This window comes from Trypanosoma cruzi, genomic scaffold (genome assembly GCF_000209065.1).
Source record: "Trypanosoma cruzi strain CL Brener 1047053516815 genomic scaffold, whole genome shotgun sequence".
NCBI lineage: Eukaryota > Euglenozoa > Kinetoplastea > Trypanosomatida > Trypanosomatidae > Trypanosoma > Trypanosoma cruzi.
This window is the reverse complement of record NW_001849573.1, coordinates 373,518-399,596: the sequence shown is the minus strand read 5'-3', so window position 1 is coordinate 399,596 and position 26,079 is coordinate 373,518. Positions and strand designations below refer to the sequence as shown.

The window sequence follows — 26,079 nt, the reverse complement described above, 5'->3', positions numbered from 1 at the left end:
ATTTTTATATTGTTTTGTTTTTGTTGAGGAAGTGCCAGCCTCTTGTATTCTTGTAAAGCCATTAAGATTTTCTTTGGCTTATGGCATGCGTCCGTTGATCCACGTTAACCCCACGGTCTGCATCGCTACCGCTGCTTCTTCTGTTTGTGATGATCTCCCCGATGTGGTTTGTCAGCGGTTGCTTTGTTGTCTCCCTGAAGTATTCCTGATTTTTTGACGATGTGTTCTTCTCCGACGGCGAGGTCGATCCCGGTTACGGTGAGGAAAATGCATCTCAGGGCGCTGGATGCGTTGCAGGTGTGGAGCTTCGTTTGGAGTAAACGATGGGTGACCGTCCGCATTAAGGTTCCATCAACGGACCCGTGTGACTGCAGGAGTCACTGCGGCTTCTCCCGGTGTCACGCAATGAATTCATTGAATGAAAATCGCCACTGTAAGAATGGTGTTTTGACCTCTGCGCACGAGAACGCTCTTGCCGAGGAGGGTGTCCCTGCTGCTGTCCAACTGCACGCGGATCGTCTGCTCGTGCAGCCACTGGAGTGTCCGTTGATTGTGCCCCCATTTGCCACGGGCAGTATTTGCAGTTGGTTCACGGTGCGTGCTGGGCATTGTTACACTGGTGTTTTCAATGCTGTCATGGTGCTGTACGTGGCTGCGGCGTTTGGCGGTGTGTGGGTACTGCCGTGCGCCACGCTGGAGGATGGCCGTCCCGTCGCTGGTGCCATTCACATTGCCCGGCGTTTTTATTTCACGGATGCATCGCCACCCGCATCGCCGCGCACCTGGTGGCCATGCTGTCGGGTTCACCTGCCCGCACATGGCAGACCCCAGCATGACGATGAACGTTGCCTGTGTGCGTGGCGGGGCGCTGTCGGTGGTGGTGGACTCGACGAATGCCGCGATGGCAGCGAGGGAGCACCACGACCGCGACGACATTGATGCCAGACGTTGCGCGTCATACCGGTATTCCCGCGGTTGGTAATTGGGGAGTATCCATGAAGGGTCAGCAAAACGCTCGATGGACAGTTGCCCCATCACTGATCCCGCACTGGATGTGAGGAATGCTGAGGCTGCTATTTGGAGGGAAGAATATTTTTCTGCGATGCCTGGGGACAAGCCCTCTTCGTGGTGTCTGGACACGCCTCCCACCAACACGACGGATGCGAGGGACCCGGAAGAAACATACATCTCCGTGCTGTCATGCATTTGGCATTGCGGTGCCTCGGCATGCGTGTGCATCTGAGAGTGACTGAAGAGGGTAACGCCTGTTGTGCCCCATGCACGGCCGAGGCGATGATTACGTGGGTTGCTCTGCCCTACGACGAGGGAAAAGCTATTTTCCGTGACCACGCGCAGGTGTGCACGATATCCGCCACCAGCGGCAGCCTCCTTCCAGTGTTTCCGTGGGACGGCGAGGAGAGGGCGTGTGGAGCAGGACGGTCTCACCGGCAGCTACTGAACAAGGATTGCCACGGGCATCCGTCCCCGTTGCGGAGAGCATCGATACCGGCCGTGGCACCTCACCGAAGGACGTAGACGCGGCTGCTCCCCAGAAGAATCCGTTGACAGAGGAGAAGTGGATCCGGCCAGGACGCCCCGACAGACCGCAAGAAGCTTCTCTCGGTGGCAGGGACCGAAGCAGCGAGAAGGACGGCAAGTAGGACACGCGTCCGACTCCCGGTGATGACACTGTTGCTGCTGCTTGTCCCTGTCCGCTGCTTCTTCTGCTTGCCTCTACTGCCGCCGTGGCAACACTCTATGGAATTGCGGTGTGGACGGCGTTGCGCTGCGAGGCGACTGCGCTTCCTCCTGCGTGGCCCGCACTCAGCATTGGATTTCCAATAGAAAAACATCTATTTCAATGGGTGCCGTTCTCCATATGCATGTGCTGTATGGGCTCCGTTTGACTTTTTATTTGAGATTGGTTGTATTTCCGATGCACATAGTTCCTCCCGTGTTGGTTGCCGATGTGGGCCACCATATGGTGGTATGGCATTGCTTGTGTGTTTGTTAGATTTTCTGAAACGCATATACACACACCGGTGCGAGTGGAATGTGCACACACAAGACAAACACACACACACATATCCAAGCACATTGTCTGTGTGAATTGTACTTGACATATTATGCGGGCGGATTGGTGCGGTCAAGGCCGACGGAGGCGGGGCAGCCGCGTGAGCCCAGCAATGGCGTTTGTGGTTGTGTGCAGGATCATATATTCCATCAGATGCTTGACGCCGTTCATGGATCGTTTAAAGTTTTTTCTGCGATGCCCATGCTGCGTCTGCGCTGAGCTGCTCACTGCGTCTTCATGATCTCATGGAGCACGGCGTGACACTGCTTGAGGACCCCATGACGCCGCGGCAGCCGATTATGAGTAGCCCTGCGCGCTACTTTTTTGCTGTGGAGGATGCGTCTGTGAGCCGCGTGGTTGAGGATTGGATGGCAAAGGTCCCGTACAGGGATGCACACATCTTTGCGCTCGGGTACACCCCGCATCGCAGTCCTCAGCAACTGGTGTGGGTTCGGATAGCGCCGAGGGCGATGCGTTCCAAGGTCATTATGTTAGACTTCACCGCCCCTGAGGTGCTGGTTTTCCACCTCAGCATGCAGAATGGGTTCCCTCAGCTGCTGTCGCCGCTGTCGCCTCCGAATTGAGAGTCCGTTGTGGATGTTGTGGCGTCACGTCCTGTGGCGGCTATTCACGCCATGAACAACGGTGTGCCTGTTATTCGCTACCAAAGCAGAAGCAGCATCTGCCATGGGTTTGCTAGGAATTTCTTTGAGAGGCTTGCCAAGCTCTGCTACGACGAGCCGGATTTCACTTAGGGGCGCCGACAGCCGCGGCAACCCGGTGCGGATCATCGTTGATTGGGGCTGTGTCACGGTGACGCCGCTGATGCAACAACGCACATGTCGGTGTCTGCTTGATGACCTGATGCCGCTGGAGAATAACTTGTATGAGCAGACCCGTAGGAATCGTCTGGGTGTGGACTCGAAGCGGCAGCAATTGGTGGATGAGGAAGATGTGTACTGGCGCTCCTACCGTCATTGTTTTCTTGCGCAGTGCGTGGAGGAGCTTTCGGTGGCGCTGAAAAACCTCCACGCGTATCACCCGGGATTGGCGCATGGCGTGGAGCCGAAGGCCAATCTTGCGGAGTTGAGCAGTGCGGTGCGGTCTCCGCCGGAGTTTCGGGAAAGGCAAGCCAGACTGTCGCTGCACATCGATTTTTTGCGCGAAGCTTGTGGCACAGTACCGGGAGAAGCGACTGGCGGAGGTGTGGGAGGTGGAACAAGACATCGCCGTTGGGCACAAACCCCTCAGGAAAAACCTGGATGGCGTGCGGCGACTGGCGAGGGATGCGGCGATGCCCCGGCCAGTGCGACTGCGTCTTCTGTTGCTTGTGGCTGCGAGCAGCACCGACGAGTTGACGGAGGCCAAGAAGCAGCAGCTGATCCGAGACGGTGGACTGACGCCCGACGGCCATTTGTTTGCGAAACTTGAGCATGTGACGAGGAAGGCCGGGAGCGTGCAACGATACAGCACGGCGTCGGCGCAGAGCAGACGGAGCACGAGTGCCTCTGCGAGCAACGCTGCGACGGACGAGGATCCGTTTCTGAAGCATGCCCGTATGATGATGGAGACGGCGGACAGGAAGAGGTCGCTGCGGGTTGAGCTGTCGTTGACATCGATGGAGCGCGATCATGCGATGAGGCCAAATGGCGCGAGTGGTGGCCATAACAGTGGACCAGCAGGAAAAAACGCCGGGCCATTTCAAGGGTGTGGTGGCAAATGGGAGAATCTTCCTGATCTGGGTGGCGGTGGTTGTGGTGGGATGATTGCCCTCACAACTCCTCAGCGCATTGTGCTGCTTGTTTTGTGTGGTGTGGCCTGCAGCGAGAGGCGCTCAGTCCATGAGATATCCAAAAGGTATGGCCGTGAGGTGGTCATTGGGGAGCCTCGCTGCCGCGTCCTGAGGTGTGTTTGTGCAGGGACTTGGCACCCTACGGCACTGTGACTCACGGGCGAGACACGCACAGGAATGCATCGAGGGCCAAAGAGTGGGAAGTATACAAACACACACGACTGAGTGTGTCCATTGGGATTGTGTGCGCTTCTTCCTGCATTCAGTTCCTCTCCAAGAAGTGTTCCATACGATGCGCGTGTGTGTGTTTAAACGGCCGCGCTGCTCACCTTTTGCTTTTTTTCTTTTGCGTGTGCGGTTGCGGGCCATTTCTTTGCTACGATGAAGGCGGTTAAAAAAGGAAGGAAATTTGTGGAGCATGCACCCACGGCTTCAGTGTTCATCCACTGGTGCCGACTTTTTTTGACAGGGCATTTGTGCACGCTTTTCCCTCCAATGTTTATTTTTTTTTTTACACAGGAGGCAACGGGTGGGCATTCGTGAGTGCTGCGGCGGGCTTTTGTTGCCCTCGCCGGGACGCGCTTAACGGCGGCAGCTCCATGACTTTGTGCACAAAAGGAATGGGACTTTCTCCGGATTTTCACCGCAGGCGCATGCCATGGACGGCCGAAAAAGAGTGTGTGCCCGGTGTTGTTCATAGCTCCAAGGAAAAGATGGTGTTGGATGGCGCACAACGAGTGGATGTGGATTGTGTTGACCGTGCATCGCAGGTGTATCCGCTGGAGGCATTGTGGGCTGCCGTGGCCAGTTACGAGTACAATACATTTAGACAGAAGAACATTTTAAATTGGTCTCTCAGGCGGAATCAATGTACTTAGGCAATGGGTTTACCGCGAGGATTGGCAGGAGGGGACGCACGACGAGGACGCCACTCGCACCGCCATTCATTTCCGTCGCCACGGCAGCAACACAGCCTCATGAGACTACACTCCTTGCGGATTTTCCGGGGTGGCATGCACTGTTCTGTTTGGCGTCTTTGTTTCCCCATCCCGAGCGTCGGTGCAGACTCCCTCGTCGATGCAAGTTCCTATCGATTGCGGACACACCCATTGATTGATGCGGCCGACACCCAGCCCATTGCTGGTGCTTCTGGCATGACTGCCGCACCGCCCCAGCAGCTGGTGCAGTGGAACTGGGGACGAGAACACGGCAGAACAAGTTCAATCGGATGGTGCTGGCAGCCCTGTCAGCGTCTCGCCGACCCCAGCGACCTATCCACACCACCAGCGAGCACAGAAATCGACGGGACAGGGAAGGCATCAACGGACTGTCAGGACACCAGTTGTCTTTCCACATCACTCTCAGTCAAGAAACCGGAAGAATTCACAACAACATCATTCACCAGCAATGAGAAAGGAACAACGACCACCGCCGACAGCGACAGTAGCACCGCGGTCTTCTACACACCACCTCCCCTCTTTTGCGTCTTATTTTCACGTTTGCGTGCTGCTGCTGCTGCAGTGGTGCCCAGGCCTGCATGAAGTGGTGTGCGCTGAATATGAACGAATGCCTAAGAAAAATAAATTGTTTTTGTGATGAATATTGGCGTCACTTCCCGTAGACCAACAATCCAAGTGGTGTGCGGGGATCATTCCTTTTTTATTGTTACTTTGCTTTTTTGTTGCTGTGTGCGCTGCACCTCCTTGTGTGTGTGCGTACCCTCCGTGAGGGGTGCCGACACGACGGACCGCTCTCGCCGTATGTGCATGCGGTGGAGCCTTGTGTGTCACTCCTGTTTGCTTCTCCCTCCTCCATCTGTGTGTTGGTGTTGCGGCAGGGCTGTGGTGTGTGTGTGCCTGCTGCCGTGGATTGGAGTGTGTGTCGTGCGTGGTGTGCGGCGTACGGTGCATGCCTGGCTGCTGCCCTCTCCCCATGTGGTGTGCCCTCTGTGTGTGTCTGCCGCACCTCTCGTCTCCCCTGTTGCTCTCCATGTCCCTCACTGTGCAGATCAGCTCCACACCACTGAACGACCACACTCACGATGATGATGACGTGCCGTCTGCTGTGCGCCCTTTTGATACTCGCCCTGTGCTGCTGCCCGTCCGTATGTGTGAAGACGGCTGTCTTGGAAGGAGGTAAACGCAGTAAGGACTCCGATGCACCAGAAAATATAAGTGGGGAAAACGGTCGGCAAAATGGAAAGGATGGGAGCCCAGAACTGAAGAGCAAAGAGTCAGAGGATGAAAGTGCGAGCGGTACGCAACTCAAAGAAGCTAGGTCCACCGATGGGACGTCCAAGAGTGATCGTGCGTCCGATGAGCCAGGGAAAACAAGCACTGTGGATCAATCCGCAAAAAAACCAAAATTGGAGGATCCTGTGGAAAAAACGACGACCACCACAACGAATACAACTACAACAATGGCACCAACTACGACGACCACCACTACAAAAGTGCCAATTACGTCCACTACTGTGCCTGAGGCACCAAATACCACAAATACAGAGGCGCCAACCACGACGACGACCACCCGCGCACCGTCACGTCTTCGCGAAATCGACGGCAGCCTCAGCAGCTCTGCGTGGGTGTGTGCCCCGCTGCTGCTCGCCGCATCCGCGCTGGCGTACACCGCTCTGGGCTGAAGAATTGTGCGGGGGCTGTGCGTGCCAGCACTCAGCCACGTGGTTTTTTGCGCGTCTGTTGTGGTCCGATGTACTTTATAAGAGAAAATAATGATTATGTTTTGCTTTACTTGCTTCCGCTGCTCTGCTGCGTGGTCCATGTTGCTGCTCCAAATCCGTCACGTTGAACGCATCGCAGACACACTCATATGCACGACACGCCCAAAACTGTTTGCATGGACGCACGTCCGTGTGTGGGTGCATGCACACAGGATCCATTTGGTGCAGCTGTTTGTTTTTTGTGTTTTTACTTGTTTTTACTTTATTGCTGTTTGTTTACTGTTTTTTGCTTTTAATTGCTTCTTGTGTGTTTTCTTGCTGATCAATTATTGCAGGGCTGTGTGTATTGTTTTTGTTCTTTCACTGATTCCAACTGCCTCATGGTTTGTTGCTGCTGCTGCTGCTGGGCTGCTGCCGTTTGTCACTGTCCTGTGCGGTGGTTGTGTGACTTTCTCCTTTCCCTTTTGCTTTCACTCTCTGTTGACGTGTTGTTAGTTTGTGCTGAAGGCTGCACGCAAGTGACAGGAGTGATGGCGATGATGACTGGCCGTGTGCTGCTGGTGTGTGCCCTCTGCGTGCTGTGGTGCGGTGCTGCGGTGGAGGCGGAGGGTGATGGTTCTGATGGGAGTGCTGAACTTTTGCTGGAATCACAAGAGCCTGAAAAGTCTCCAGAGGGCACGCAAGACTTTGTACATGAAGCAGGAGGTCTTAAAGAAGAATTAACTCCCAAATCTGCGGATGAAGATGATGAAGACGATGATGATGGTGAAGGGTCGGAAGATGAAGAAGAAAAACAAATAGAAGGGCCGAGTGGTGAAAAAGGAAACGCTGCACCAGACCCAGTTTCCGGGGAAAAGAAATTAATCGGCACCGAGCAGCAAGCACGGCAATCAATTGTATCTGCAGAGGACATTCCTCTTTCTGACAATCGGGAATCAAATGCCATTCTTACGCAAACGAAGATTGAAGGAACGAAGGACTCCGACAACAATCCACCTGCGGTAGAGAATCCACTCACAACAGTTAACAGGGAGCAAACACTGCATGCGGAAGGAAATCTTCCACCACCTCAAGAAGGTGATGACTCCCGCGAACACGATGGCAAAGACACCACGAGTGAAGATAAAAAAAATGTTCAGCCGCCTGAGACTGCAGCCACACCACAAAGCCACCGCGACAAAGGCTCAGAAGGGACTGGGGACGATACAAAAGCAACGACAGTAACCGCCAACACAACTGATACGACGAACACACAAAACCGTGACGGCAGCACCGCGGTCTCCCACACCACCTCCCCTCTTTTGCTTCTTCTTGTTGCGTGTGCGGCTGCTGCTGCGGTGGTGGCCGCGTGAGAGTGAGTGTGAGAGAGCCGTGCACCGCCCGCACACACACTCTTCCTTCTCTCTCTCTGTGTGTGTCCCATTGCATGGACTCTCGCCCTCACCTCACCCCACGAGGCACACACAATAATGTGCCCATTGTATATATGCATGCACACCCATGCAGGCCCGTTGGTGCTCTCTTTTGCACGACACGCACCGCTGCCGTCCTGCCTGGCTGCATGGGCGGAGCACCGTAACTGTTTCTGTTTTGTTTTTATTGCATTGAGTGGGCGACCTCTCTCTCTCTCCCTCTGTGTGTGTGTTTTGCTTTACGGGAGCAATGAGAGTGTGTGTGCGCTGGTAGTCCCACGTTTCGGCTTTTTGTTTCGTTTTTCTTTTTGATTTTGTGGTTGAGTGCACTCATTACTTCTTGTTTTTGAATTGGTGTTTTTTTTTGATTGCGTACGCCTAATTTCTTGTATTTCATTTGTTTTCCCTTTGAGATATTGTCAGTGTTTCTTATTCTTTCCAAACCATGAAGTATTTTTTTTAAACGTACAGCATGTTTCAGTTGATCCACGTCACCCCACGGTCTGCGGTGCTGCTGGTGCTTCTGGTTGTGATGTTTTGTGCCGGCGGGTGCCTTGCTGCCAGCCTGACGTACTCCTGCTCCTCTGACAAGGCGATGCGTGCCCACAGGGCGAAGTTGATCGCGGCTGTGGTGAGGGACGTGCCTTTTGGAGCAGTTGGTGCGTCGCAGACATGCACCGTCATTGGGAGGAATGGATGGGCGCCCATCCGCATGAATGTGTCGACAAGGGACCCGGATGGCACCAGGAAGTATTGCAGCTCAGAGCGGTATTGCGCAATGAATTCATTGGTGGCAATTGCGAGTGTGAAGGCGACGTTTTTCTATGCTGAGAAAAGGGAAGTATTTGTTTTGTTATACTTTGCAGCCACCGTTCGCTAATGGCCTGCGGGCTGTCCGTAGCGATGTGGCCAGTTTTTCCTTCTTGAACGATGCTGTCGTGCGAAAGGGTGTGTTCCCAAATAGTTGGATGCTCAGTTGTCGAGGACGGGGGCATTCCCACAGCGTGTGCGGCGGGGCTCCCCGTGGATTGTCGGGGGCTCAGCGGCTGGTGGGGATTGCAGCAGAGGAGTGGCTGAAGGGCTACGGCTGTCATTGGAGCTTGCAGAGGTGCGTTGTCCGTTTTTTGCTCGTTGATACGCTTGACATTTTCGGTAGCGACCTGCGCGTGAGGCACCTGTTGGGGAGACCGTGGAGCTGTCGCAGAATCCACATGTGAGGCCTTCTGCAACGATTGGAGTTTCAGAGTTAGTGCGTCGGGCGTGTGCCTTCATATTGTGGACGGACGAGAAGACGCTGCTGCAGCTTGGGCAGGGCGACGTTGATCTGCTGCTCGTCGTTCTACGAGGAGGTGCCGTGGACACGCCAGATGGAGGTTCCGGAGGAGGTCGAGGCGGTCCTGCCTCTTCAGTGTGAGAGGGACGGCACCACCGACACAAAGGGTTGCCTGTGATCCGCAGGGCGCGTGCCGGTCAGCCGAGGAGTGGGCAGGAGGACGTCCATCAGCCGCTTGCTGGTCGGCAAGGAGTGGCGGTGCTCACGTCGGGAAGAGGTTACGGCGGAGGCAGCGCACAGACGCGGTCCCAACAGCACCGCAGCACAGCCGATCCCAGAGGGCAGGGACGTGGTGCCGCCATGCCTCGGAGCATCACAGGCCTGGGCTCCACAAGAAAACAAGCTGTTTCGCACGGGCCTCTGGCAGCATGGAGAAAACACCGCGAAGGGCATGATTGCGGTCCTCCCATTTGCGGAGCAGTTCAGCACGGGGCAGGCTGCCTCCCGGTAAAAAAGTACGCTCGTTGCAGGCTGTCGCTGAAACAGACTCGGCCTGCTCCATTCCGTCCGTCGTGATTCCTGTGGTCTGTCACGGCTGCCACTCGTGCGGTGCCTCAGTGCATTTCCAACCATGTGATTACAGTAGCCAGAGGTGTTTCACACGCCGAGGTGGAAGCATTCCAGTCAGCATCACGCAGGACAAAGACGACATGTTTCCGTCGTGGCAGCATGCCTGCCTGTCGCGGGATGCCGTCGTCCGTCCCTGCAGTGTGGGATGGCAGATGTTGGTCCGAGTCCATGTAAACGGGTGGACGTCCAGTGGAAGACACGCAGTACGCGTTGCGCATTCAAATTGGGAAACGAGACGCTGCGGCCGCTGATCCGAGTTGCCTGTGCCGGGACGTCGGACAGCTCGCACTCCATGCCGCTTGAGGTGGTGGCGAGGTCCTCTCCTGCCGTCGTGGATGGTGAGCAACCGTCCCGGAGCTCATGGTGTGAATTCAGGTCGTCCGCAATAGGCGCTGCAGGACCAAGACGACGAATGTCGCTCGCAAAGTGAGCAGTGTGGGCAATTACTGTAGGAAGGCCGCAGAGGTTCACCACGCACATGCTGGGGCTGGCCGGTGGGCACACGCGGAAGGCGGTGGTCTCCAGGCAGTTGGTTCCAGCAGCGACAGGCGCTCGCACGGAAAGGTGTGGCGCACAACGAGGACCACGCCAGCGGCACGCCCACTGCAGGCCTGGTGGAAGTCAATGCAGCCAATGAGCCTCGTCGCTGGGCACTCTGGTGCCTGCACTCATGCAGAAGAACGATGTCGGGCTGTGCTGCGCCAGTCGAGCAGCAAGGGCAATCCTGAAGGGCGAACGACCTAAAGTTCTGAGCTGCTAGATAACTACGAGGCCATCCTCATCGGGGTGCGCTCCCTCTCCTCCCCTCCTCCTCATGGCCACGGAAGAAGACAACAGCCGCCACACGCAACTGCCAGCATGCACTACAAAAGGTGCATTCAAATCCACTGCAATGTGCATCGTGTGTGTGGTTGTGTGTGCCTGCAGCAACACAAAGCAAAGACGTAGAAAAGAGGGAGCAGAGTATGTGGAGGGACGCACAAAAATGTACAGCGGAGACGCATAACGGAAACAACAACAAGAAGAAGACCGCTCAAACTCATGACTGCACTGCAGCCCAAGCAGCGGCAATTCACACAATATTTATTGAAAACAAAAAACGTCCCCCTTCGTCTTATGTAAACCCCATCACACAAAATAATTATAAATGAAAAGAAATCGTCCATTACTGCTCCACACAATTTTAAAATAAGAAAAAAATCGCATGGCTTCCGTGTGGCCACACCAAACTGTCTGTATGTATTTTGCCCGCAAAAGAAAATTAAAAAGATGGTTGCGTGTGCTTCGACCGTCCGACCCTCCGTGTGTCCGCACATCGTTTATATTTCATGGGGTCATCTGCGTGTTGCTGCTCCCCTCAGCCCTCTCATCGGCGCGTGAGTGCGGCCCGCAGAGCACAGTCACTCGTGTGTGTGGGGACTGAGAGAAGCACGCAGACATGACGGGAGTCGCGTCACTCCATCGGGAGAGTGAGCGCAGCAAAAGAAAAAGAAATCATCGGAGGGGAGAGAAATGCTCACGAGGCCGACACCGAAGGGTGCGCCACCGCATGAAATAAACACGCAAAGCAAAACAAATCCTCAAAGAAAAACACGGCGGCAGGGTGTGGCTGTGTGTGTGGCGCTGCGGGTGTCTGCCCGCCCTGGCCGCACAGAAACAAAACAAGAGGGAAGAAATGCGTGCTCCGCCCCACAGGCCCTCGTCGCACGCCCACACGTCACGGCCCCTCAGCGCGCCGTTCGTCGCGGCCCCTCCTCATGCGTGCAGCAGGCGAGGCGCACAGGGCCGTCGTCATGAGCGTGTCGGTGGGTGTGCGAGTGGAGCAGTTGGGCGGAAACACACGGCACCCCTCGCAGGAAGAGTGCAGCAACAAACAATTAAAGGAGGGAAGAGTAGAAAAGAAAAACGTCCATAGTGATTGCCCCCAAAAGCAAAAAAAAAAAAAAAGAAAAGGGAAGAAATGGGGATATAAAAACGCACAGCAAAGTAAACAGGGAAAAAGTAAAAAAAGTTATTAAAGAAGATAAATTAATTACCGTGTGTGTCGCTGCTGGGGAGGGTCGCAATTGTCCCACGCGGCAGCCAGTCACTCCTCACAGAGCCGCAAACACCCACAGTCCCAACAGAAGAAGCGATGGCAGCAGTCCGCTCCCGCACACAGTGCCGGCATCGGTGTTATTCCCCTGCGACACATTTACAAGACTGCTGCTGAGTGCCGTGGCATTTACTCCCCTGACCTGTGAATTGAGCTCTCCCTGTACTTCCGTTCCTCCCGCCGTCTCCCCATTCGCACCAGAGCTCGCAGCCACCTCAGTTGTATCTGCGGGGCCAACTTGGGCCACGTTCGTAGCGGTAGGAGCGTTTGCATCTGCTGTGGCGGTAGTATCCACAGGAGTTTTAGGTGGTGTGTCTCCCTGCACAGCATCTCCACCTTCCGCTCCCACCCTTGGATCACCGTCGGATGAAGAAGCGACATCCACATGTTTACTTCCACCGGGAGAAGCGCGCAACGCCAACTGATTTACTGACTCTTCTCCTGAATTCGTTACAGTGGACGTTGCTGATGTGGACGTGCTGCCACCGCCCGCACCCTCATTTTCATTCAACAATTTAGGCACCGACGGCGATTGCCCGGCAGAAGAGGACTGCGACGGGGTTCCCTGGCCATTTTCAGGCACCACAGGTGGAATGAGGACTTTATTCGGGTTGAGGGCGCCAATCTCCGCAGCACTCAACGGGCGGTTGTAGAGCAATACGTTCCTCACAGTCACAAACACGTCTTCTTGGTTCCCTGCACCGCCTGCAGTGCGTTCGCCTCCTCCAATGTAGAAGTGGGATACCTCTTCTGAATCCTTATTCTCCAATGCACACGCTTCATACCCACACACACTTTTACCATCAACGTAGGCGGTGCCTTGGGTGCCGTTCCGTAGCACAATGGCCACTTGGTACTTTTTCTCTTTATCCCAAGCGCTGCTGTGCTCCTGAGAGTTCGTTCCGCCACCGCAAGACAGCTGCCACTTCCTTTCTTTGTTGTACGACAGTCCCAGAAGTACTTTATTATTATCGCCATTCATCTTCACACCCAACAAAGGAATGGGGGTATCTCCCTCCGGCAGATTGTGGATGGACACCGTCGCCACAAGAGTGAAGTTGTAGTTCGCAAAGTGGTACGGCTGATTCTTCCCCTGCTCGCCAACGGGCCACTCCGCCCACGCTCCCGTGAACTTCACACCATCCTCCGCCTTTGCAGCCCCTTCTTTCGTTACTGTTGACGCTGCTGCCTCATCTTTCTTCTTCACTGTGGCGTTCACCCCGAGGTACTCGTCCCTCCATGTGTCATTAGAGAAGTTGCCGGACAGAAAGCCAACCAGCCCATTTGTCGGCATGGCAGTGCCAGATGAGGTATCCTTCTCAGCACTTGAAGTGGTGCACAGCTTGGAGACAGTTTCGTCCACTTTCTTCCACGTCGCCAGCACCTCCTTCACACGCTGCAGCTGCGCAGTCAGAAGCACAGAGACCATACCGGGTGATGGTTTCCCACCGTCCTTCTTCTTCTCGTACAGTGCAATCAACTCTTCCTTCTCATTAGTTCCACTTCCATCACTTTTGTACAACAGGGAGCTGGCGGCAGCGTCATCATCCTTCCCGGATACCGGCCCAATATCAACAATGTGCGTGTTGTCCGTCAGCCAAAGATGGAGTTTTCCCTTTCCATTGCCTCCTTTCTCAGTCACCTCGGGATACACCGGCAGAGTAACGAGCATCACATTTCTCTTATCATTAACACCGTCAATCGTCGCTGTGATGAACCCGCTTCTAACGGCCTTCGCTCCTTCGCCCTGTTTGTTGCCCCACACGCGCGAGATTGTCCCGAGTGCCTCCGTCCACGACTCCCCCTTGTCACCGGACTCGTACACCCTGCGGCGGCCATCAGCACACGCAGTCATCATGATGAGTTTTTTGTCCTCCTTCTCTCCCCACTCCACGACGGAGGGATCACCGCAGCCACCGTCAGACATCCCCTTCGACAGCTTCCAACTATTAGTATCCTTCGGAGAAGATACGATGAGCGAAACGGTCTTTTCACCCTCCTTTTTCGTGCCTTCCACTGGGAAGACAAGCGTACCGTCCTTTATCTTAACACCCGATCCACCGCCGCCAGTCAGTCCTGTTAAATATTCGTGTTGCTTACAGAAAGGTGTTTGCGGGAGGCTTTTGGTATCGCTCCACTGGATTCCCTTGATGCTTTCGTCACCACTGACGTTCCCTTTCACCAGCAAAAGTCCGCAGTCCTCGGCATCATTATTCGGATTAGTGGCAGCTGTCCGGCTGCATTTCCCAACGAGCATGTAAATATCATTTCCCTCCACAAATGTTGTTGGTCGGCTCACATCTACTTTCTTCTTTGAGTCTGCGGAACCGTCTTCCAGAAATTGTGCATCTTTAGGATCCTTCAGAACTTCCACCGGCGTGTTAACGTTTAGTGTCGTGAGAAGTCGGGATGCAATGCCAGTAAAGCTGACATCAGACTTTTTGCAATGCGCTTCAGCAACGGCAAACACGTCACTCCCCACTTTTAGAAGGCCGGGAACACCCAACGACTCCACAGTTACACCACCCTCATTAGCGTCCTTCCATTCAAACTTTTTTTGCGATGACTGCCCCGCAATTTCCGCAGCACCTCCAGTGCCGCAGCACATCATCACAAGAACGAGGAGCAGCACCGCAGAGTAGAAGAGATGCCGGGACATGTTGCGCCTCTGCGGCTCACTCTCTCCTCCTTCCCTCATCCTCCCGCTGGATCCGGTCACGCGGCGACGGTTGTGTGTGCGGGGTGCCTTCACTGCAGCAACACGTGAGAGCATTTAAATATATGTGTGTGTGGGCGGTGTGTGTGTGCTGTTGGTCCTTTCAGTGCCTTCGAATTTCACAGTAGCGATTAGCGTTTAGCCTTACTTCCTTTCCTTCTTTGTGTGTGGGAAAGAGAGAGAAGAGGAAAAAGAAAATGAGGTTAAACAGTGAACACCGTCACCCATCCACAGTAGGTGGCACCATCATCCCCACTGCAATCACTCCCAACAACAACAACAACTCGCGCACACAGACACACGGAACGAGAAGGAAGAACAGTGCACCGGGAACACACAGCGACTGCCACCAGCAGTAAAAGCCAAAGCGGGTATCTTGCGCTTCCGCCACGCGTCAGCACACACAGAGCAACGCCCACACAAGCCGCCGCCAGTCGTTTCACTGTTGTCTCTCCCCGCACCCTCCATCGCACATCGCCCCGCACAGCCGGAGAATCCTTCGTCGCTGTATCAACAGCGGGAGAAACACGTCGGCACGTGCAGCTGCTAAGCAAGAATCCATGCGCACTTATCCGAGGAACCCTCAACGCCACACCACGTTAGTCAACTGCTGCACGTCGCCAACACCACAACCGCAGCAATTCCAGGGGACGCACGGCGAGCTCACACCCTCCATCCCCGCAAGAGCCACCACAGCCAAATTGTGTGAAAAATGGCGTGTGTGCATGTGCTTGTGTGTTTGTCAGCGTATATAATTGCAGAGCAGCCGTTCAGCACAAGAGAGTCAGAAGAAAGCAACGGCAGAGAGAGGCAGATAGCACACACGCAAATTACTCATATCATCACACACACGCAGCCAGCAGAATGGGTGCACTCAACCACAACACAAAAAGAAAAACAAAACAAAAAGCCGAAGCGTGGGACGACCAGCACACACACACTCTCATTGCTCCCGTAAAGCAAAACACACACACACAGGGAGAGAGAGAGAGGTCGCCCACTCAATGCAATAAAAACAAAACAGAAACAGTTACGGTGCTCCGCCCATGCAGCCAGGCAGGACGGCAGCGGTGCGTGTCGTGCAAAAGAGAGCACCAACGGGCCTGCATGGGTGTGCATGCATATATACAATGGGCACATTATGTGTGTGCCTCGTGGGGTGAGGTGAGGGCGAGAGTCCATGCAAGGGGACACACACAGAGAGAGAGAAGGAAGAGTGTGTGTGCGGGCGGTGCACGGCTCTCTCACACTCACTCTCACGCGGCCACCACCGCAGCCGCACACGCAACAAGAAGAAGCAAAAGAGGGGAGGTGGTGTGGGAGACCGCGGTGCTGCCGTCACCGTCGCCAGTCGTCGCCGTTGTAGTTTTCATGGCTGTGGCTTCGACTGGTGTTTCTTTCGGATTGGCATCATTATTTTCATCCGGTTGTTCTTTTCGTGTCCCTGCGGCATCGGCTGCTGGACCACTGTTCGGGATGCCCTCTTCAGTGCTCTTGTCAGCTTCATTATTGGCGGCACCACCGTTTGCCGTGGGTGATGGTGGCCCTGATTCTCCATGGTCGGCTGGTGGCTCATTGTGTTGATTGGCTGCGATGGAGGCAATGCTGTTTGTTTGTGAATTGTTGTTTGAGTCCTTTTCGCTTTGGACGCCTTTTGGCTGTTGCACGGTTCCTAAATCCTCAGTGCGGGACCGTTCATTCACTTGCGCTGTTGGTGGTGTTGCTGTTTGTGTTTCTTTCAGTTTCGCTTGACTTTCACTTGTCACTGTGAGTGCCACGTTATTGTTGTTTTCTTCGTCTCCTCCAGGTTCTTCTTTTTCTGTCACATTTGTTTCCTCCGTTTCAACTTCATCTTTTTGTGTCGGCGTGTCAACGGAGGGTTCAGTACTCTCGGATTTCTCTTTGAAAGCGGGTTCTTTGCCACCCTGAGGGCCGTCGCTGCCAGATGAAGAAGATTGATCAGCTCTTTGTTGTTGGGACTCAGTTGCCTTACCGCCCTTTTCATCCCTCTTACTTCCTGCCCCTTTTCCTTTTGTATCCAACTGTTCTGACTGCCTCTGCTCTCCTCCTGTACCTGATCCTCCAGGCTCAGACGGCGAGGGTGGTAATCCTGCACCTGCGGCACCCTTCACTCCTTTTGCACCAGTCGCTGCAATGTCCCCAGTACCAGCCAAGACACTACCATGCGGGGATTTATCCTTATTTTCCAATACGGCATTAACATTTTCATCTCTACCGTCGTCCCCAGCCGCAACCGCCTTTATTAATGCCATTCGAGTGGATAACAACCCGCAGTCCGCCTTCAGGCGCACCCTGTCATCTCCATCTTTCTTTGCATGCGTAAAGAAGTTCCCTCCACCCTCACTGCGTTGTTATCGACGTTCATCGCGTGTCCAAAAACTCACCACAGCACGAAGAGGGCACACACCAGCAGCACACGGCCAGTCATCATCGCCATCACTCCTGTCACTTGCGTGTAGCCTTCAGCACAAACTAACAACACGTCAACGCAGAGTGAAAGCAAAAAGAAAAACAAGGAACAGTAAAAAACACCAGCAGCAGCACGCGTTTCACAAAAAATATTGAGCCAATGAAAGTAAAAAAGACACACAACGTCATGCAATAATTTAACAGCAAGAAAAACACACAAAACAAGAAAGAAACAAAAGAAAAGAAAACAAGCAGCAATAAAGTAAAATAGTAAAAACGCAAAAAAACAAAAATATGCACCCGAGTGGCTCCAGCGTGCATGCACGCAATAGCACACAAACATGCGTCCACGCAATCAGTTGTAAGCGTGTAGCACATACGAGTTTGTCTGGGATGCGTTCAAAGTGACGGATGCAGGGAACAACGCGGACCACACAGCAGGGCAGTGAAAGCAAAAAACAAAAACATTATTTTCTCTTACTTTATACATCGGACCACAGTAGACGCGCACAAATCCCCGCGGCTGAGTGCTGGCACGCACAGCCCGCACACACCTCTTCAGCCCAGAGCGGTGTACGCCAGCGCGGATACGGCGAGCACCAGCGGGGCACACACCCACGCAGAGCTGCTGAGGCTGCCGTCGATTTCGCGAAGACGTGACGGTGCGCGGGTGGTCGTCGTGGTTGGCGCCTCTGCATTCCTGGCCGTATTACCTGGTGCCTCTGGTGCGGTGGTGGTCGTCGTGGTTGGTGGCTGTGTTGTGGTCGTCGTCGTGGTTGTTGGTGCCTTTGTCTTAGTAGTGGTGGTCGTTTTATTTGGTGCCTCTTCCGTAACCTCATTAGTTTTGGACTTTTCCTTACCATGCTCTGAATTGTTTACCACCAAACTATCGGAGTTACCCGTTAAACCTGGCGAATCGGTGTCACCAACACCTGGTCCAGGCAGACCAGACGCATTTGTTTCATCCTGTGTGTTGGACAACCCGCCTGATCCCCCTTCCGCAACGGCCGAAACTGGCTTATGTGACGCACCGGCACTATTCGGTTTCGTGATTGTGTCAAGAGTTAAATCTGAAGAACTGTCGCCCGTACTTTGCACCTGTGATTGTGTGAGCGATTCATTGGGGTCACCTGTTTCTGCAACAACCGCATTCGTGCAGATAAACGGGCAGCAGCACAGAGCGAGCACCAGCAGGGCGCACAGCAGACGGCACGTCATCATCATCGTGAGTGTGGTCGTTCGGTGGTGCGGAGCCGAGCTGCACAGTGAGGGACATGGAGAGCAACAGGGGAGACGAGAGGTGCGGCAGACACACACACAGAGGGCACACCACATGAGGAGAGGGCAGCAGCCAGGCATGCACCGTACGCCGCACACCACAGCCCTGCCGCACACACTCCAATCCACAGATGAAAGAGGGAGAAGCAAACAGGAGCGGCACACAAGGCTCCACCGCATGCACATACGGCGAGAGCGGTCCGTCGTGTCTGCATCCCTCACGGAGGATACGCACACACACAAGAGGAGGTGCAGCGCCCACAGCAACAGAAAGCAAAGTAACAATAAAAAAAGGAGAGATCCTCGCACACTACGTGAATTGTTGGTCCACGGGAAGTGCACCCAATATTCATCGCAAAAGCAACATTTCTGTTGCCATAGGCCCTCGTTCATATTCAGCACACACACTTCATGCAGGCCCGGCCACCACCACAGCAGCAGCAGTCGCACACACAACAACAACAAGAAGCAAAAGAGGGGAGGTGGTGTGGGAGACCGCGGTGCTGCTGTCAACTTTGTCTGTATTTGCGGTGGTATTTTTGCCAACGGCATTTTTATCTTTTGCGGATTCTTCGCCATTTTCTGCGGGGTGTTCATGCTGTTCTTGTTCTTTTTCTTCTTTTTCTTGTCTTGCGTGTTCATTGCTGGATTTCATTCCTGCGGGTTCGTCGGGTGGCGAGGAGTTGTGAGTTCCTGTCGCATCAGGCGACTGATCTTCTCTTGGGGACTCCCCTACTGTGTTAGATGAATTACTGTTTGGGGACCCCGCCTCACCATCACTGCTGCCAGGTGTTGAATCAACACCAGAAGAAGAGGGAAGCCCTGCAGAATCATTTTTACCACCAACACCACCACCAGAAGGACCAGAAGGAACGTCACCGGCACTATCACCCCCAGAAGCAGTTCCACCGGTTACTACAGAACCAGAACCTCCTCCTCCACCAGCACCAGGAAGAGCAGCAGGTCCACCAGCAACAGGAATCCCGGCACCAGCAAGACCAGACTCACCACGGATGGAGTTCTCACTTGAACCCAAATCGTTGACTGCTGAAACAATGGAATCTTCAGTCGAAGATTCCACGGCAGGAATGGGCAACTTTGACAGCAATGTCACCTTAATCACCGTTTTTTCACATCCGCTCGACAAATGGAACTGATTCTCACCCAACACTCCCGACGCAATGCAGCCACCCAGTGAATTGTTGTCAGGGTTCCTCGCATGAATCCCACCGGCACCGCACCACAGCACGCAGAGGGCACACACCAGCAGCACACGGCCAGCCATCATCATCGCCATCACTCCTGTCACTTGCGTGCAGCCTTCAGCACAAAATAACAACACGTCAACGCAGAGTGAAAGCAAAAGGCAAGACAGACAAGTCACACAGTAACACGCACAGTAAACAACGGCAGCAGCCCTGCAGAGGAACGCACACTGACCTGCACACCAGAAGTAAAAAAGCAATACCAAAACAAAAAGAGTAGTTGGGTGCCCAACGGGACTCTCCTCCTCAAAAAAAAAAAATACACTTCAGCAGAATCATCGTTTCATACGCCATGCAGCAATGCAGGACTGTGTTTATATGTACATGCGTACAGTGCCTGCACAAGGAAAAAAATATTACTGTTCCACAAGCCCACACAACATCCCACACAGTTCATGCGGCATCCGGCCTGTCTCTCCACTCCTCCTTTTGTGTCCTCCGTGGAGCGCACAGCCGTGGGGCCTGTACCGCGTGTGGGCAACAGAAGCAATCAAGAGGGAAAACAATTCGCTCATGACGGTGCGCAGCAACCGACCATTAAGTAAAACAAAAGAAAAGGTACTCCCATTGTTCCATGTAAACAACATTAAAAAGAACACCAAAAAAAGAAAGCCCGCAGGGAACGCGGCACATATTCTCTGTGAGAAGTCGCAACTCCACACTCCGTGGCTCAGAACACTGCCACAACCACACTCAGTCCCAAAAGCAGAAGCAGCAGTGGTGTGTCCACACACGAGGTGATACATTCGCCACTGCTCACCGTCGGCAAGGACAAGTCACCTTCGAACCAGACGTCTCTACTCTCTTTGATCTTTTTGTTTAAAGAAGATGTGGTCTGTGTGGCGCTGCTGCACGCACCGCTGTTTTTGGGCTCCTTAGCGGCGGGGGCGTGTGCTCAAGGACCATCGATACAGTCCCATCGCCCGTACACATCGATGGCATTGGACGTCATGAGGTCATTATATATTTTTTCCTACTCTTACCACCGCGTCTAGCCATACAATGCCATCTGAGTGCCGAAGAGGTGGTTGAGCAGCAAAATGAGTTTCCTGTTATGAAGCAACTGTCATTGAGAGAACTTTTCCATGACGAAGGTCCCGCTCAATGCCCAGCCGTTGGCGCACAGCCAAGGTGCCTGGACATCCTAGAAGCAGATGGTGCAAGGTTTCCTGCGGGCCGATTGGCGTGCTTGTGGAATCTGGCTGATCCTGCGGCAGCAGAGATCGCCGCCTGGCACGGCTGTTTCGATGCCGTGTGGCGTCTGGGTTGTGTGCGCAGCAACTTCTGTGCGGTGCGGTGCTTCTCCGTGTGGGGAAGACCGTGTCACAGAAATCACATTTGAGCTCGGGAAGCGGTGGAGGATGTTCCGGATGAAATGACCGACAGTGACTGACGAGACCTGAGAATCCCGTCAATGTAGAATCACAGTGCGGACATTTCTCCTTCCGACGGCGTGTGACGGTCCGTCTCCTTACTGGAGAGACGTCTTCATCCCTTGCCGGCAGAGGAACAGTGTCCGTCCCCGGTGCAGTTGGATCGTTGTTAGAGCGCATATATGCAGACTGTTCCGGTGAGATGTTGCAGAAACGGCATTGGTTCGTGCAATCTTCTCAGCCCAGTATAGTCGGCCCCAGAGCTCAGATTCCCCGCACCTTGCCCTTGCGAGGTGAACCAGTTCCTGACGATGTAGAACTTCCTGAGTGATCAGGTCCTTACCGCTGAGATCGGATGGCCTTGTGCCGCAAAGCAAGTAGCGATGAGTGTCTTGACAAATGGTACTACGCCACTTGTTGGTGAGCTGGGTAGTAAAACATGTCAGCAGATCCGTATGCCATGAAGTTGCGATTCCGTGCTCCGTGTATTGTCCAGCTGCCATAGTCTGCGTCGCATACTGATCTGCAGGCTCGCTAGCATGTACTCCGCAATGTCCGTAACAAAACTGCAGGTGCACGGACCAGCCAGCACACGTCAGTGTCAAGAGACGCTGCCAGATCTGATCCTCCGTCCAGTCGGTCTGACTGAGCGGGCCCTTGCTTAGAGCCGCTAGAAGAGACTGACTGTCCGTAACCACAAGCAGGGTTTTATGCCTGTGTTGGATACGAGAGATCATCAGCTTCTCTAGGGCTAGAAGCAGCGCACGGGATTCCGTCCTGTAGCTGCATGGGCGTGCACCGCAGTTTATGCTGGCCTTTTCTATTATCTCCGATGAGTTGAGGGATGAGAGCAGTATTCCAACCCCTGCTGACTTGGGAACGTCGACACCGCCACCGGTCGCAAGTATCCACGAACGATGGCTGTGCAGCGCTAGAGCCTCTTCGCTGACCCTGCGCTTTTCCCGTATCAGCTCCTCTTCGTCAGTTATTGAGTGGTCTATCGGAAGTTCCACACCGATGGTGGCCCGGTGAGCGGAGGCCGCAAACCAGGGAGGAATGGAGCTGCGAAAGAACCGCTCCTCGCGTGGTGAGCTCTCGGTGATGCCGTAGTCCTTTGTGTATGCGTCTACGAAGGCATATAGCTCGTCCCGAGATAATGGCGAGATGCGGAAACCGGCGCGAGGCGGTGGCTCAGGCGGGGGTCTCCGCATCCAGTCCGTCTGACATGCGCGTGTTATCAAACATGGAGAGCCGTGCGCGCAGGCAGAGGACGTGGAGCGGGGGCATATTAGCCTCCAGTAGCGCGGATTCCGGGTCGACAGTGCTCGGAACTCCGCTGACAATGCGTGCTAGGGTTGCGTACGTCTTCTGCATCTCATTCTCCGCTGAATCCGTCGCTACTGCCCATATGAGCTCGCTGCCATAGCGTAATTTGGAAGCACCGTATCCAATGACGAAAGTGCGTAGGTCATGTGGAGATGGCCCCGCCTCTTTGTGCGCTATGCAGCGTGGCTGCGATATCCGTTGCGAAGTGGCAGCGCATTGCTTGGAGGCCGCCACATTTAGCGTGAGTCGCGGATCGAGATTCATGCCGAGAAGCTTCGTAGTTCGCGATGCCCCCATGGTCATGACTGGGATTTGACATCCAGCCACTACCAGGGGCCACCTTCCTTCACGATCATAATCTGACTCCGTGTGCGTGGATAGTGTGAACCAAGCAGCTTCACACTTTGACGGGTTGATGGCCAGGCCATTTTCCTGAATCCACGCATGCAGTTTTCCAAGAACCATGTTGGCGGTGGGAATGGCGTCTTCCCGGGACTGCCCCCTAACGATAATAGAGAGGTCGTCCGCATACATGTCTGCTGTGACACCCGCAAAGCTGTTCAGCAGACTGAGAAGTGGGTGTACGTAAGGGGAGAACAAATACGGTCCCAGCACGGATCCCTGAGGAACTCCTCGCAGCATGGGACGCCGATCGCTGTGTCTGTGGCCAACTCGTGTCTTCGCGTGGCGACCACATAGAAAGTTTCTAAGCCACCTTCTACAATTCACCCCCGGAATATTAGCCAGCAGGCGACTGAGGACTCGATGGTCTATGGAGTCAAAGGCCTTGCTGAAGTCAACCAACACCAGCAGGGTCCGATGGGGTCTGTAGTGGAGTTGATTGCCAATACCGCTCTTCTTGGGAAGGCTCACTTGGAAATAGTGATTTCTATTATGCTCCACTTCGTGTGTCAGGTGTGCCAGCTGCATCGTCGTGGTACGCACACTACGATATGCATACTGGTGGGGGTGCGGCGTCCACACCCAAAGCAATCTCTTCAGTACCATTTTCTCAGCAACCTTACTCACAATGGAAGTAAGGCTGATGGGTCGATATGACTCAAGCAGTTCCGGCGACTTACCGGGTTTTAATAGTGGAACGATGGTGGCGCGTCTCCACTCAGCCGGAATCGTACCGGTCGTCCAACTGTGGCTAATGCAGCGAAGAAGGAATCGGAGGCCCTTTGACGAAATATGTCGCAGTGCCTCACTGTAGACTTCATCCGGTCCGGGGCCTTGCCATACGGCGTAGTACGTAGCGCAGCAAGCAGTTCCGTACGATTAAAAGGTGCATCAAGAGGGCAGTGACAAAACCCCTGATGTAAATGTAGCGGCAGACTCGTTGCTGTTCTGCGGCCCAAAAAGAAAAGAAGCATTAATGTTCAAAGATGCACGCTGTCTGTTGTTGCCTTTGGAAGGCCTTACTGCCTTGTGAGAGGGGTGAAATGGAAGAAAGATGCGATTGAGAGCATTCGCTGCTCTCCTTGCTGTTTTATAAGTGTGTTGACCATCTCCCAATAACATTGATGTGGGAGATGGAAGTGATGCCTTTTTTCGTCCGGAAATGTATTTCCATGCGAGTGGCTCGCCTGGATTTAATTTGCTGATGCGACGTGGATACGTGTTGCGCAAGCGCTCTCGGAGTAGGAGGAAGAATTGGCTCCTTGTCCGTTGCATTTCTGCCTCACGGTCGGGCGTCGGTGACTGTAGATAGCGGGTCTTTCTGTCGGTAGCGATCCGCTCTGCCTCCATGAGAGTGTCGTCCCAAAGCCTGGGACCGTCCTTGTGCATGCCGCGGGGGCAATGTCGTCGATAAGAAGTTATAAGCGCTCTCGTGAAAGCTTTAATGCCGGTGGACTGCTTTTTATAGTCGTATGCCGGAAGTTGTGCGTCGAGGTCCTTGACGAATAAATCCCACTTGCACTTCCCCCAACTGTGGAATATCCTAGGTGCCGAAGGTATGGTATCCTTAAACGCCTGATGCAGCGTGAATGTTAGCATATAATGATCACTAAGCGGCGACACGGAAGCTGACCAATCCGACACAGTCAAATGCTTTGACCATGTCAGATCGATACAGGATCGTTCTCTTGTGCCACGGGCATACGTGATCTCACCAGGGGTGCTAACCAAGGTGAGCCCCGCATCCGTGCACAGTTCTAAAAATTCTGCAGCAACCTCGCTTGGAGAAGTCTCCAAGAATGGCTCCCACTGTGGCTGATGCATGTTGAAATCCCCGCACAGCAGGAGCGGCGACGAGGCTGGAAGGCAGTTTAGTAACCGCCTGAAGGATTGCGTTAATTGCGGTGGTGGTCTCATATAGGCACTCGCTACAATAAGATCACGGTCCTGGTCCAGAGCAACCTGGACCACCACCACTTCAAGGCTGGTGTCATGCTGGGGGATGGTGAGAGGTATACGCTTGAAGCGGAGAGTTTTCCGCACCAGCACCGCCGCACCGCCTCCCTTGCCGATGCGCGACTGTGCATAGAGCACATAATCTCCAGTGTGCATGCTGGCGATCTGCTCCGACGACTTCCAAGTCTCCTGGATGGTATTATGTCTGCTCCTTGCGCCATTAATGTTGCGAGTTTTGACGGCGTGAGGCAAGAAACGTTCATCTGGAGTACTGCTATGGGACCTGGGTGCTGCTCAACGTCTCCGCTTAGCAGTAGCTTTTGTCGTTGCGCGTCACATACGGCACGCAAACGGTATGTATAGCGCTGATAAGCGCCGATGGAATTCAGCAGCGGATAGAAATACCGCTCAGCGGACAACCATTACAAATGGCTCCATCTGGTGCCCTTCCGACCCGTTTGTTCGGCGCCATTCACCCCTCCGCGCGCAGCGGATGGGCAGCAGGCGCTTAGCTTCATCCCTAGCAAAGAGTACTAGACCCTGGCACCACGTTGAGGCGACCGGCTGAGCCAGAGCGTTGTTTTAGTCTTATTGGTGGTAATATTTGGCATTTTGATATTCTGACTTGATATCTCTGCCTTATGACTCTCATCGCCTTGTGTATTTTACTGCGCCTTTTTATTTTGTGCATCTGACATACCGGTCGCACCTTGTGTGTGTGTGGAGACTGAGTTGCCAAACCTGTTGGCTCTGGATTATCGCTAGCCGAACTCAGTGACTCTGGCGGAACTCGTGTCTGTCCAGTGATGGCTGTGCCTGCTTCCTTTGGCAAAGAAGGTCCTGGACTTCTCAAACCCTCCTCGCTGTCTCTCCCACTCTCTGTCTGCGGCACATCGGTCTCCCCACCATATGGCTGTAATGCACCAGGCATGTTTTTGTAGGATCCGGTTTCCCTAGCTCAGGGCTGGGAGGACGGCTGTTATCATTGTTATCGTCTCCTGTCGCCGTCACACACACGGACGAGCAGCCGCAGCACAAGAGCGCAAGGACCAGCACGGCGCCGCACCGTCACCATCGAAGTCATCATCGCCCGTAGTGGAGTCGCTGGAGTCAGTCAGCTGATCGGTGAGACGGAAAGGAAAGAATGAAACGAGAGGGAGAGGGACGGAGCACAGCGGATACAGCGAGAGAGCGCAGACAACATGAGGAGAGGGCAGCAGGCCCAGCCGCACTGTCCACACACCACGAGACGGCATCCACGCAACGAAGGCACACAACGCCAGCAGCCACCCACCATGCAGGAGAAGAAGACATCCACCACCATCTCCCCCAGCTCATTCCCGCAGCCCCAGGGAAATGGCCAAAACCCGCGGCCAC

At 54.2% G+C, this 26,079-nt stretch overlaps 4 protein-coding genes and 4 pseudogenes across 4 annotated transcripts, besides 13 other annotated features; 5 read left to right on the top strand and 3 right to left on the bottom strand.

Annotated features, from left to right (window-relative positions):
- Positions 1–25: part of a sequence feature (A-rich) that runs on past the window's edge.
- Positions 1–12,403: part of a sequence feature (areas not merged during assembly with more than two copies in the genome that could not be assigned to a particular haplotype) that runs on past the window's edge.
- On the top strand, positions 100–939 carry Tc00.1047053507071.294 (annotated as a pseudogene).
- Tc00.1047053507071.277 lies at positions 2,180–3,487 on the top strand (annotated as a pseudogene).
- Tc00.1047053507071.260 lies at positions 4,410–4,817 on the top strand (annotated as a pseudogene).
- Tc00.1047053507071.250 (mucin TcMUCII, putative) lies at positions 5,908–6,507 on the top strand (the record flags this gene model as incomplete). Its single annotated transcript, XM_816057.1, has 1 exon — positions 5,908–6,507. One exon carries the CDS (start codon positions 5,908–5,910, stop codon positions 6,505–6,507), a length of 600 nt encoding a protein of 199 aa, XP_821150.1.
- Positions 7,077–7,898, top strand: Tc00.1047053507071.240 (mucin-associated surface protein (MASP), putative; the record flags this gene model as incomplete). Its single annotated transcript, XM_816056.1, has 1 exon — positions 7,077–7,898. One exon carries the CDS (start codon positions 7,077–7,079, stop codon positions 7,896–7,898), a length of 822 nt encoding a protein of 273 aa, XP_821149.1.
- Positions 7,284–7,315: a microsatellite.
- Positions 11,795–11,871: a sequence feature (T-rich).
- Positions 11,955–14,729, bottom strand: Tc00.1047053507071.230 (trans-sialidase, putative; the record flags this gene model as incomplete). Its single annotated transcript, XM_816055.1, has 1 exon — positions 11,955–14,729. The coding sequence occupies one exon, from the start codon at positions 14,727–14,729 to the stop codon at positions 11,955–11,957; it is 2,775 nt and encodes a 924-aa protein (XP_821148.1).
- Positions 12,404–13,232: a sequence feature (heterozygous, non-Esmeraldo-like haplotype).
- Positions 13,233–17,602: a sequence feature (areas not merged during assembly with more than two copies in the genome that could not be assigned to a particular haplotype).
- Positions 15,929–17,131, bottom strand: Tc00.1047053507071.220 (annotated as a pseudogene).
- Positions 17,312–17,394: a sequence feature (T-rich).
- Positions 17,603–18,482: a sequence feature (haploid, Esmeraldo-like haplotype).
- Positions 17,661–18,326, bottom strand: Tc00.1047053507071.210 (mucin TcMUCII, putative; the record flags this gene model as incomplete). Its single annotated transcript, XM_816054.1, has 1 exon — positions 17,661–18,326. One exon carries the CDS (start codon positions 18,324–18,326, stop codon positions 17,661–17,663), a length of 666 nt encoding a protein of 221 aa, XP_821147.1.
- Positions 18,483–18,806: a sequence feature (areas not merged during assembly with more than two copies in the genome that could not be assigned to a particular haplotype).
- Positions 18,807–18,891: a sequence feature (areas merged during assembly that could not be assigned to a particular haplotype. This can correspond to areas where the two haplotypes were merged or to regions with more than two copies in the genome that were merged during assembly.).
- Positions 18,892–19,606: a sequence feature (areas merged during assembly that could not be assigned to a particular haplotype. This can correspond to areas where the two haplotypes were merged or to regions with more than two copies in the genome that were merged during assembly.).
- Positions 19,607–26,079: part of a sequence feature (areas not merged during assembly with more than two copies in the genome that could not be assigned to a particular haplotype) that runs on past the window's edge.
- Positions 20,612–25,277: a mobile genetic element.